Below are 13,110 nucleotides of genomic sequence, written 5' to 3'. Positions count from 1 at the left end.
ACCAAACAGAGGCTTCAGCTGAGCACTATGGCACGGCTTAATCAGGACAGATTTGCCGGAGGAAGTCTTACTGTCAGCTACCTGTCTGAAGGCTTCAACTTCGACTACGGTGTCGACACCAACATCACTCTAATGACCTCCAGCTACGCATTGGTCGCCCAAGTGCGACGCGACGACGGAACAGCCGACCTTACGGTAAGCATCAAAATATAAGTACCAAGCATGGGGACAAAGCCGGCTTAGATTTCGAGAATCCCCAGTTTTCACCGAATCGCGTCGGGTTCAGCGTCAACTTTGTGTAAAGAAGTCTACTTCACGACGGTAGGGTCTGCAGAGTCATTAGCAACCTCCAAATGTACTCAGACATATAATCTCTACAAATTTCCGAAGTCTCTAGGACAAGAAAACCATCAGCAGACATCTAACCCTTCTGGGTAACAAACCATTCAAATCAAGCTGGCTGTTCCACCGGAAACTAGAACAACGGCTGCTGTGGTTCACTGACGAACGTCTACCAGTTATGTTTTTCAATGATTCTTTTAAAAAGTAATGATCGTTGTTATCCATGCGGTAGATACATCAGTCAGTCTTGGGGATTGCGAAGTGATCCCACACTCTGCGATCCGTTCAGCCTGCCAGTCACGCCCATCGTGAGATGTTTTACACGTTGTTCTTTGGTTTCTCATAACGTAATATCACATAACTTCGTACCACTTGTCTTGACCGTTTCCACCTGAAAGCAAGTTATAAGGCAATCCGTCTGTTACCGTGTACAGTGGCGGCGCCATTGATTTTGAGTGGGGGTGGAGGGGGGGGGGGGGGTAAGATTTTCAACGTGGCCTCCTGGACAAAATGTGGCCTTGTCACAGGGGTCTCATGGGCAGTGCCATATCCAAGGAGGAAGGGTACAGATGGCATGTGTTTTTTTTATCAAAATGCATCCTATCCATTAAATATCCAATAAACTTGTATGGAAGCACATGTAAACAATGAAAAATGAATCGGGCCTATTAGTTGTTCAGTAGTCTCCGCGACCCAAAAGCGGGCCAACTGAGGCATGAAGGTCGCTATTAATCCAGAGCAAGGTGCTTTCATTTCACGAATGGGGCCTCGAAATCTAGCCCAGCGGCCTAGCCATCGCAAAACGGGGCATCCTGAGCCGGAACCGCGGCCATCTGATGCATGGAAGGGGCCTCTGCCCTAGAAATGGGGCGTCTGTAATATAAAGGGTGCCTCTTAACCCATAACAGGGTCTTCTAGTTTATAGTGGTGGCCTCCCAAGCCATCAAAAGGGTCGCCTCAACACAACATTGGGCCTTGTGATCTAGGGCATGCGGTGTCTTATTGATCAAGGTGGGTTACTTGTCCAGAAAAATGCCGCTTGATGTAGAAATGGCCTCCCGAACGCGATTTACCACTCGCTTGCTCAATTCTCTCTAGCCTTTCGATCTGAATTTTGATCGTTTACGGATGGTTACAATGCATTTACTTCGGGAAAAAGGGGCCTCCCATCAAACTGCCTGCCTGATGGCAGGCAAGGGAGGCAACTGCCCCTCTGCCCTCCCCTCCCTTTGCTGAGCCGCCACCGACCGTGTATGCTCATTAGATGTGAGAACGCACGAAGCACAATGATGTTGCTGGTTGTATGTGTGGACTCTGTAGTGTGGAGTTAGTATTGGTGATGGTGAGACGCTTATCAGTAGAAAGTCTAAATTTGCAAGATTTATATTTGCTTGACTCGCGATAAGAAGTGGCAGAAGCGAGGTCGTCACTAGTGCAAATATCACGCAAGCACTGATAAATCCGTATCGCTTAGTGTCATGCTTTATGGCAGGATTCGGCTTTGGCTTCGACTTAATGCAAATAAAAAAAGGTCTGTTGTTGGCTTTGGCTCCGGATATTTGTCACGTTGAAGAGGTGGCCTCGGCTACGGCTTCGGCTTTGAACATTTTTTGAGTGGTGGTTTCAGCTTCGGTTTCCTACGATCTTTGATGGGTTGCTGCCCGTTTTGTCACTCCAATATACTACATAGAGCTTCAATGCTGCTACCCATGCATGGCTGAGACCTCAAAATCGCACGGTCATTCTCAGGTCCATAAGCACCTGCTGACGCCGGAGAACCACCTGTCCGAAATGCTGCAAACACACTAAAACAAGATGAGGCTGCAGCTTCGACTTCGATATCATACCATTGTCTTGGCTTCGGATTCGGCTTCGAAGCCAGAAACCTAGCTTCATTCCCATGCATGGCAAGCTGTCGCTGACTCTCTGACCACACTGACCGCACGGGCGCATCCATTACGCGGCGCGGGCTCGTCCCCGTGCCACCAGCACCTGACGCCGCGGCGCGGGGTTTCAGTTTCTGGCCTCCCGAGAGGTGGGGAGCGAGAGCAGGACGGTCCGGCTGACCGCGGCGCTCGGTCTGGACGAGACGGACGCGCACACGCTGGACGCCAGTCTTGACCTACCCAACTACCCAAGCACGCGGCTGAGTGGCCGGCTGGCAGCCGGCAGTGGTGGCCGCTACCTGGTCAGCGGCCAGCTGCAGCGCGGCCCGCACGTCTACATGATCAGCGGCCAGTACCGCTACGAGGCCGAGCACGTGCTGGAGCTGCGCGCTCGCCTGCCGCGGCGAGAGTACACCGGCACGCTGTCGGCCCGCACCGAGGGCGGCAACTATAAGGTCAAGGCCGACCTGCAGCTAGGCCGCCGCATCATGACCGTCGTCAGTGTAAGTCGGGAGGGGACGGCCGCCGCTAGCACTCGTCTCATGTGGCCTAGCAGCGACCCTCATGTGTCACGAGCTCACCAGGTCATCATGCGTTTCACTACTTTAAGCTTTGGACGGTTCACGTGCGTGCGTGCGTGCGTGCGCGCGCGCGTACGCTGCGCAGTGCGTGTTCGTTTGCGCATGCGTGTGCGTGTGCGTGCGTGGCTGTGTGTGTGCGTGTGTGTGGTGTGTGTGGTGTGTGTGTGTGTGGGGTGTGTGTGTGTGTGTGTGTGTGGGTGTGTGTGTGGTGTGTGTGTGTGTGGTGTGTGTGTGGGTGTGTGTGTGTGGTGTGGTGTGTGTGTGTGTTGTGTGTGTGAGCGTATGTGTGTACGTGCGCGTACACGTGCGCGTGTGCGCGTGCGTGCGTCTGTGCGTTTGCGTGTGTGTGTGCGTGTGCGTGTGCGTGTGTGTGTCTTTGACATTGATAAAACATGCACTTGACAGACAGTCTTCCACATATACCCCGGCATTTCAGGTGCGTCCAGGTGGTCCGGAAATGAACGCCAACTTTGAGCTGTTCTGGAATAAAGACGTCGATGATAGTCAACACGTAATCATGGAGATCTCAAGGCGGGGTTACGACCTGTCGGCTAAGCTACGGTACCCTGGCCGTCAAGTCCAGCTGCTAGCCGGTTTGACGTGAGTACCGCAACTTGTCTGGGAGTGAAAGCCGCCAACAATTGCCAGAGTGACCACCGACCCACCGCTGCCACACCATCAGCTGCGCTCACGCTGAGATCCGTCGAAAAGAAGCAGCGTGTTGTCCGAGTTGTTTGGTTTGCACCAATGCATGCGCCGTAGTGTACCAGCACAAGTTATGGGACTTTCTTCTTTTCCAGTTCAAGTGGCGTGCGCGCTTCTCTGGAGTACGCCCCCGACAAGGTCATTTTGTTGGAGGGCAGAGTGGCTGTGCAGAGCAACAACAAGCTCGCTCTGCACCTCAACATTCAGACACCTCTGCCAGGCTACAGGACCTTAACGCTGACGTTCCAAAACAAACCGGATGTGACAGGAGTGCCCAGCCTCTTGAACTTCAAGGTATGAGCGTTCACAAAAAAGCCGTTTGAGTCTGCTATATGGAGCACACAAAAAAATCGGATTCGGCTGCCATTGCCTGTCGCTCCATCGACTGACGTCAGCTTGGTGGTGGGTTGTGAAATGCATTGCTATCAGTGGAATGATCTCACCTGCTTAGATATTTCCAATTTAACCAGATACAAGGTGGGTCACGAACAAACTCTTAAGGTTCCGTTCATACCCGTCACATTTCTTTCTAGAGCGTGTGCATTGTCACGAAGTTGGCCATTAATGAGTCAAGTATACATCCCTGACAAACACACTTTCTGTTATCATTTGGAGATTAGATGTGGCTGGTTAAGAACCTTTTGTCGTGCCGTATTACATAACACATGAAATTGGGGTTCAATCGTTAAGTCTGTTGCAAATAGCGTTCAGAAGTTTTGCATTATTTCAAATGAAGGACTTTAGTTTTTAAAGCAGGTTTTAGTGTTCAGCGCCCAGTGTGCGGCATTTTGTTCACCGTTCGGTATGCGGCATTGGGCACTGATAAGCTGGCTAACATCACTCATGTATGGTTACATTTTTTGGCACAGGTTGCTGGAAATATCGAAGAGAAAGAGGTGATCTTGAACGGTAGACTGGTCGCTGACTTCGCCATGGCTCAGGATGACATCCAGACAGCAAACATCATGGAAACTGAACTGGATCTCACAACACCTTTCGTGGGATGGGAACGCAGCCGTTTAGAGCTTAAATACGTTCAGAACGCCACCACATTCCATGCCAGAATGGACGGGTCCAAGAACAAGGACGGGCTTTCTCTCGGCGCCAACTTTGAGAAGACGTATCTTCCAAAAGTGTTCGCGGTGCGCACTGGACTGTTTTTCGAACTGCCCGTGGACCGAGTCCAAAGCGGGGCGCTCAACCTCGACTTCACCATCAAGGACTCGTATCTCGACGCCAAGGCTTTGGCGCAATGGAATGGTCCAGAACTGAAAACATTGGAATTGACTGTGCAGTCCAGACACAATTTAACGTCTAACGTGTTAGTGGACTCTCATGTCATGCTAAAGACGCCATTTGAAAAGATGCACAAGCTGAATTCTCATTTTGAATTGAGGAAAAATGACACGAGCTTGTCATCAAGATTTACAGCGACCGATGGCACCGGCGAAGAGCTCCTGATCACGGAACTAAAAGGATTGGTCTTTGGCAACCTCGGCTCATTCGCAGGCAACTTCCTGTTTGCATGTGATGTCTGCCCCACTCTAGGCATTGCGATGGAATGTGCAAAAAATATCGGAAACTCACAATTCAATATAACAACTCTCTGGAGAAACCAAGAGGCTACCCTGACCGGCTCCAGCGCGTCTACCGAGGGCGGGGTGCACGAGTATGCTCTAGCATTGCACCTACCAAACCCAGCTCGAAGATATCACCTGAAGCGTGCTTATCACTTTGATCTTGATGAAAAAACGATACAAGATTTCTGGGAAGTGGCACGTGATGATCAAGCAGTCACCGTCAACTTAACGGCAAACTGGAATGTTGACTCAAATGGGAGCGAAATGCCTACCTACTCGCTAAATGCGTTCGGGCAGGTAAGGTCCCCGTTCGAAGGCTGGGAATCATCCAGAATATCTGAGAGTTGTGCTATTACAGTGACTACGTCTGGTGTGGAGTATACCAACGAGATCGAGCTTCACAAAGGAGGCCGGAACATCTTGATCACGGAGCGAGGCCATTTCCGCGACTTGAGGAGCTGGCAATTGGACCGAGAGGTAGCTAGCAACACAGGGTGGTTCTCGCATTCTACGCAGCACCTGCGGTCTGACTGGACAGGCTCCAAAGGCACAGTGACGTGCAGAGTCACCTGGGATGAACAAACCGCGGAGCTGACATACGTTGACGCCGCCCCCGCCGGCCACAGCAGCGGCTACAACGTGACTCTGACTGCGCAGTGGTTCGGCCAGCGCGCGCGTCGCGTTTCGTTCTTGATGGTTTCGTCTGCAAAGGCGTGGACCCCTCTGATCACTGTGTCGTACGCTCCAGGCAAAACAATCAAGATCTCCGGCGAAATCTACAGATTCTCGGCGGCTTCCGAGTCCCATCTCACCCTGGAGGCGCCGTTCACGGACGTGATACTTCTTAAAACAAGCCATGACATACGGTCGATCAGAAAACGCGCGCTGCTTGAAGTTTTCCATGGACAAAGAGCGTACAGCCTGCAAATCGATGTTGATACGGACTTCCGTAGCGCTGCAAGTTTCGATGTCAAACTGACATCACCGACATGGTTCTTGGGGTCGAACACGCTAAGCTTGGGATACCAACTGGGCTCGAGTTTTGTAATGCGCGGAGAGGTGTCCCATGCGGACTGGAGGCTGTCCCTGCACAGCGACATGGGAAGAGAACGGGGCGACGTCGAGGTCACCACACCATTCGGTGGACTAAAGAAGATGTCATTTAGGTACACGATATCTTCAAAGGCGGTTTTGTTGCGCGCAGCGCTTGGCAATAGCGCGATTCTACTCACTCTTAATGACGAAAGCGACTACGATATGATAGAATACTCGGCGCGACTCAGCACTCCGTACGAGGGCTTTCGGATATTGACCGTGGTTTTCAGCCAGCCCAGAGGTCAAAAGCTGTTCTCCCTCAGGTGTGCCTATGACAGGCGCAACACGATATCCATCAATGGTGAATATGAGCTGTCCGGTCCCAGGTCGTCTGTGACGGTACAAATTCGGACGTCGTTTGATGCCCTCCCGGCCGCGAGTCTGCAGCTGAGTTACGACCTGCTGGAGTCCACTGCAAGTCTGCAATTTGCCAGAGGTCGCGACACAGTGAAGATAGAAGCCTCAGCCGACATCAGCCTGGCCATGTCATCCCTAACGATCAACTATTGGAACAGCCTTATTGCAGGGCCCAGGCGAGTCACGCTCACTGGAGCGTATGATGTGCAGAGCTCTGAAAAGCTGCTCGACATGGTGCTGGAGAAGGACAGCGATGTGTACTTTACGCGTGGTAGGGCCAGGCTGTCGACAGAGTCCAGCTACGTGACACTCAATGCCGGAACTCCGCTGCCCGGATATGAAAAACTTTCGATTGTGAGCTACTTGAGCTTAACTTCAGCAGGTCCGGCGTTAACGTTTGAGCTCACCAAGAACAACGCAACTGTTCAAGCAACCTTCGAGGTTAACGTGACCGGCTGGTCTGGAACTGCTGTGTTGGATATAGAAACATTGTTTGATGATAATCGGCATATCACGTTGGCTGGCAAGTATGAAGTGCTCCCGAGTTCAGCGAGCGTCGAGCTGGTTGCCACGAGAGATTCAATACGAAAAACCATACGTGGAACTATGCGACTGGGCGACCATGGCGGGGATATGTCAATTATCACTCCGTTTCATGGATTCGAGACCTTCGATGTGGAATATAGTGTAGCCCGTGCCAATAACAAAAGGGAGGTAGAGGTCATCTTACGCCGAGGCCAGGATGAGATACAATTACTTGCGAGTGGTGAATTGAGCCGGTCACAGCCTCGCATTGCCATTGAAGTACGCACGCCAATGGAAACCGCAAAAACCCTGAGCTTTAATGCAAGGTACGATATTGACAGCACAGCGAAGGTGGTTCACGTGACCCTAGCCAGGAATAACCGGCGCCTTGAGCTCAAGATCAGCGGAGAGATGCACATTGATTCGGCCGAGGCAGTCCTGACCCTCAACACGCCTTTTCCCTCATGGGAAAACGTAAAATGCTCCGCGATGTACGACCTTAGGAGTGCCGAAAGGAAGGCGGAAATCAGCTATGACCGAAATGGAAACAAGACCGTTTTCTCCGCCCGCAGTTTCTATGATGCCGAGTCTGCATATCTGCACGTGGTTACGCCATTCGAAGGGTTTGAATCCCTGGGTGTGAGCATCCGCTATGCCAACACCAGACACAAACGCGAAGTTGGATATGAAGCTCATGTCAATGAACATCGCCACCGTCTGTATCTGCTATACGAGCGCAGTGGTACGGATAGCATCAAACTGCGGATGAACACACCGATACACGACATGCACGTGGTTGAGGTGGACCTGAGAAGACAATCGTTCTCAGATGGCGTCGGTATGTATGCCGATTTGAACTTAGACGGCAAGCACACCTCGGTTGAGCTGAGGACGACGCTTGCAAAGAAGACGATGGGCATAGATATTTATTTGAAATCGCACCGAAAGGGATTTGAAAACGTGCGAATTTCTGGCAGTGTAAATCTGGCGAAGAAGAAAAAGGCGTTCAGGTTGGCATCGCAGTCGAAGACCCAAAAGATAGAGCTGTCTGGATTTTTTGCCATTAAAGGAAAAGGGGGTATCGGAAAGCTTGTGTCCAAACTCCCCCTACCAGGTCTGGAGAAGGTGAACGTGAAAGTGAGGTACACCCTTGGAAAGAAGAATAAATTCAAACTAATATATGTAAAGGGCAAAAAGAAAACACAGATTTCGGGAGACCTCACATACACTGATACTAGCTTTACCATCAATCTCAAAACACCTTTCAATGGATTCCAGAAAATCAAGGCCAACGCTGGGCGGACCACGGATTCCGATGGCACAGTGTCTGCAGAATTGTCTCTGCAGCGCTCTAACCGAGCGATCTCAGTGAAATACAGTTATCTGTTCTCACTGAAAAAGGGAGACGGAAGCATTGAGATCGCAACGCCTTATGAGGGATTCGAGGACATGAAGATGTCTCTTACTTACAACAATCTGGCGAAGTCTCGGAACATGAAGTTTACCGCGAGGCGCAACTCAAGGGAATGGCACATTGAAAGCTCGAGATCATGGGGTGATGGAATCGAGGATGGCTCCCTGGTGCTACGTTCTCCACTCGAGTCCATTAGGTCCGTCAAAATCAATCGGTCTTTCAACATTAAAAACCTTGAAGCAATGAGGTACCTGGCATCTTATGAACGCAATGACAGGAAGTTCGTAATTACGGGCACAGGTAGCATCAGACAATCCGGCAAGGAGGTCTCATTGGACGTTACTGTTGAAACTCCTCTAGAAATCGGCCAGTTAAGTGCAAAAGCAGGATATGATTTTACCAGAATGCCGATGAGCTTGCGAAGCAATCTGTCCGCGGGACCGAGATACGTGAATGTCGAGGCTTCGCTGGGAGCGACATCAGGAACTGTCAACGTCCAGGCCACCAGCGGGGGTCGTGCAACTGGACTGGACATTGACTACACCGCACAGTTGGGTGACCGAACTCGCGAGGTTTCCGCCAACCTGGTGATGAAAGATGGAAGGAGACTTTCTGTGCTCTACACAGCGGACCAAAGCCGGCCCAAGACGGGCTCAGGTACTATCAAGGTCGACTCCACAACATTCGGCGACCGAGAGCTTAAGTGGAGCTTTTCTTATCCGGACGACGACCTGACGAGTAGCATTTCGTACAAAGCTCCGAACGTTCAGGCGGAGTGGTCGCTCTCAGTGCAGGGAACGATGCTCGTTCACCGGAAAATCATTGCCAGCAGCTCGATTAATTCCCCGTGGCACACCAGCACAACGCAGGTGGATGTCATGTTTGACAGGAGGAATGGTCTTGATCTGACCGCAGATGTTTCCAGCAACGGCAGACAGTACAAGCTGCTCATAGATAAAAAGAGCCGAGGCCAAATGCAGGTATTGTCTCTATCCTACGACGGCCATTTTGCTAAGAATGTCAAGATTGATGGAACATGGTCTTCACTGCGAGGTGTAGACGGCCGGCGAAGCTTTGAATTCACCTACAGTCGAGGGAGGCAGAAGGCCTCTCTCAGCGGCTCTGTCCAGTTGGGAAGTGCCGGGAAGTCAGGCGCAACCAGTCTCCATTTGACAACACCATTCGCTGAAGCTGCAGTGGTGAAGCTTGAGGTTACCTGGAACTTCATCTCACCGAATGCTATTCTCAAAGCTGAATACTCGAGAAACGGGGTGAGCTACTTGTTTGTCCAGAGTGGGTCCCATCATCAGCAGTCGGGCGAATATGCAGTGCAAATAAGTATGCCAAACGTCAAGGTATATAATCGCAAATCGTTCAGTGGCATTGAAATGATAGTGTCTTATGATCTCAGCAAAGGTGTGCATGTCAAAGTGCACATGGACAGGCCATTCGAAAGCACAGTGGAGGTGAAGTTCACGAAAACACGTGCTGCGACAACGCTAAAGCTACTGCTACACTTCATGGACAAATTGGACTTGATACCACAAATTAATCATCGCCACTTCCAGCTGGACTATACGAGCGAAAGGAGGCGGGTGGGGCCGCTTATTGAAGCGACCTTGGCGACGAATGTTTTTGACCTGGGAAAAGTGGAACTAAGCGCGGATATTCAGAAACAGGATGGCAAAACCATCATCGATGTGGATTACAAAAGGGGAAGCAAGGCCGCTCATATCTTAGGTGAAATATCTCGCGCATCTGGCTCTGGAAGTAGCTCTTTCAGTCTCAAAACACCTATCTCTGGCTATGAAGATGTCAGCCTTTCTGGAGGCTATCAGTTTTCACCGGGCCACGAGTATGCCTTGAATATTGAGTACTCACGGGGTCAAAAATTCATCCACTTCGACTCGTCGTCGACTGTATCTGTCAAGAGGGCGAAAGGTAAATTAAAATCGGTGAGTGCCAGTGCCGACATCCAAATCAGCTCGAAGATCACGACACCGATGCAACTGTCTGTGACTGCCAGTTCCGACATCAGAGACATAGGTACTCCAAAACAGTCGGGAGAGGGCAAGGTGGAGGGTACGCTGAATGGCAAGAAGCTCGGCCTGACTTACTCTGTGGAGCGCGATGACCATGGCCGTCGTGTAGGCAGCGTCACCATTACTACGCCCTTCAAAAATCCGTACAAGAAAATTGTCCTGAGCACCGACGTGTCCCTGCACAGCAACAAGGCCTCGACCAGCATCGCATACGGGCCGAAAAAGGTCTCGCTGCAGTTGTCGTGGTTCAAGGGCGAAGCCAACCAGTACGGCGCCGAAGTCCTTCTGGAATCGCCATACGCCGAGCTGAAGTCGCTCGAACTAGAGGCCAAGGGGACTCTGAACAGCGACGGCAGTGTGGACGTGCTGGGCCACTACCGCCGCAACAATCGGATGGTCCACGTCACGGGCACCGTGCGGCGAGACGCCTTCGATCTGCGCATCAAAACGCCCAACTCGGAAAGCTTCCGTGTGCAGGGTGGCGTGACGGTGGACCCGGCGCATAAAACGTACTCGATACGCGGCTTAGTGACGATGCCGTCCGGCGCCTCTGCTGGCGGCGAGCTCACCGTCAAGGCCGCTGCGCTCAACAACATGCAGCTCACTGTGGACGTGCACACGCCGTTGCCCGGCTGGGAGCGCTTCAACGCCGACGTCGCCTACACGGACGTCCAGGGAAGCCGCGTCATCCGGGTGGCTTTTGAGTCGCCGCAGACCAAGCGCATGGAGGTGGGCATAGAGCTGACCAGCCAAGGCGGCCGTGGCAAGACCGACCTGCGGGCCGGCATCACCACCAACTACCTGGGCAGCGTGTTCACCTTCCGGACACACATCTTCCGCGACACATCAGGCATGAAGTACGAGCTCGAGATCGAGTCACCTTTTCACATTGATCTGCCTGGTTTGCCAAGTGATCACTAGCTGATGGGTTGAGAATGTTGTTTGACGTTTTGCTGAGGGGCATGCTGCTTTGCTAGTCATACTTGACGGGTGGTAAGCTTTATACTCATTGGAGCTTGGTGCATTGTGAGCATGATGTATTGTGTAGGCTTTGCAGGGCGCGGCAATCCTGCCCACCAGTCACGGGTACCTTAAATACATTTTATTTACATGTGCATTCGCAACTAATGCAAACGATAAATCGCATCTTCGCCGTAATGGTCAGCTGTCGATGACGCATGAGGTGTTAGAGACAATAAACTGAAACGGATTTCATTCGCTTTTCTGGCCTTCAGCTCTGAACCGATGAGGTGAAGGCTCCCACGGCTCCGTTGGCAGGAATGTTGCGAATGCGATCAGTATTAAAAACCTCAGCATGCTCACATGACCCCGGCTTCCATTCCATAAAATGAAATGTCTAAAGACATGTCACATGCCTGGAATGGGAACACCTTATGAGCTACTAAATTGTGACACAAACGCTCATCGGCAAAGAAGTCGGGAAACTTGCGATATCTCAGATGCCGATTAACCTATCCCGGGCGAAAATGCTCCAGCCCAGATGCTATTACGCGAAAAACAATGGGAAATAATACCCGAACTGTGCAATCCATTTCAAAGTCTGCCAACGAAATGCTCTGACTCAACTTTATTTATTGATAGCATAGCTTGAACTTGAATGAGCCGAACAGAATATTCTAGCTGGCACTTTTGCGTTTCTCATCTCGTCTTTAGCTTCGCACGGAACGTTTTTGGATCGTTTTTAGGCACATTGATGTCAGTTCATTGTTTGTAATTCGCCAAACCCCACAACTTTGGTCCGATAAGTATCCGCCCATTGTGGTAGCTTAATTAGTTAGAGCTTCTTGCTCCGGATCCTCTCGTCCGTGGCGGAATGAGATGAAGCCACTTTAAATGGCATGTCCCACCTTTTTGGACATATCTCAAAAGCGTACTCTAAGGAAACCTCAGGACTAGCAACGTCTAATAATAGCACTGGATAGTGACGCTGCAGCGCCGTCAAGAAATGGTAAGGTTGCCAACTTTAATCATTATCATGTCTAAATTACGCTATCAACGATTTGTAACCTCACTACGCTTCTTCTCTGCAGTCGCGACCACTGTTGTCATGACGACGACCGTGCGCACCTCTGCTGGTGCAATAAAATAACGATTGTCGTTGGCTGAGCGGGCAAGCGCATGTTAGTGAGAACTTGGTTTGTTTAAGTTTGAACCAGTCCAATACTTGGATCATAATCTCCCATCCAAACCCAAAGTGTTCCTCGAAAAGAGCCATTGTGGTACACATCATATGGGAGCAATCAAATACACAGTATACGGTTTCGCTGAATTTGCGGAATAATAGCTTCACGTTCACACATCTTTCTGTAGACAGTGTTCCAAGTTTTCGTAGCAGTCTATTACACAAGCAATTGGACACATTAGTATTCTCCAAACATAACAGGACGCACACGTCTGAAAAGGATAGGCAGGTTCATTGTATTACTTTCATATTATTCAGCCGGGAGTCAAATGAGATTTCTCCAGTAGCGTCGGCTGCTTTGAACTCGAAATTTTGAGCTGCATGGAAGAATTTTGAGAAAACTGGTGTTAATGATTACATTGCACGGGTCTGGCGTAGCA

The 13,110-nt window shown here is 50.8% G+C and overlaps 1 protein-coding gene across 1 annotated transcript; it reads left to right on the top strand.

The window, feature by feature from the left end:
• Positions 1-11,742, top strand: LOC119112827 (uncharacterized). The gene is made up of 5 exons (XM_037237113.1): positions 1-195; positions 2,360-2,731; positions 3,246-3,409; positions 3,610-3,808; positions 4,384-11,742. Exons 1-5 carry the CDS (start codon positions 28-30, stop codon positions 11,446-11,448), a joined length of 7,968 nt encoding a protein of 2,655 aa, XP_037093008.1. The 5' UTR covers positions 1-27; the 3' UTR covers positions 11,449-11,742.
• Positions 11,743-13,110: the final 1,368 nt, after the last annotated feature.

Source organism: Pollicipes pollicipes, unplaced genomic scaffold (assembly GCF_011947565.3).
Source record: "Pollicipes pollicipes isolate AB1234 unplaced genomic scaffold, Ppol_2.1 Scaffold_7261;HRSCAF=8764_pilon_pilon_pilon, whole genome shotgun sequence".
In the NCBI taxonomy this organism is placed as follows: domain Eukaryota; kingdom Metazoa; phylum Arthropoda; class Thecostraca; order Pollicipedomorpha; family Pollicipedidae; genus Pollicipes; species Pollicipes pollicipes.
This window is presented reverse-complemented; position numbering and strand designations above follow the sequence as displayed.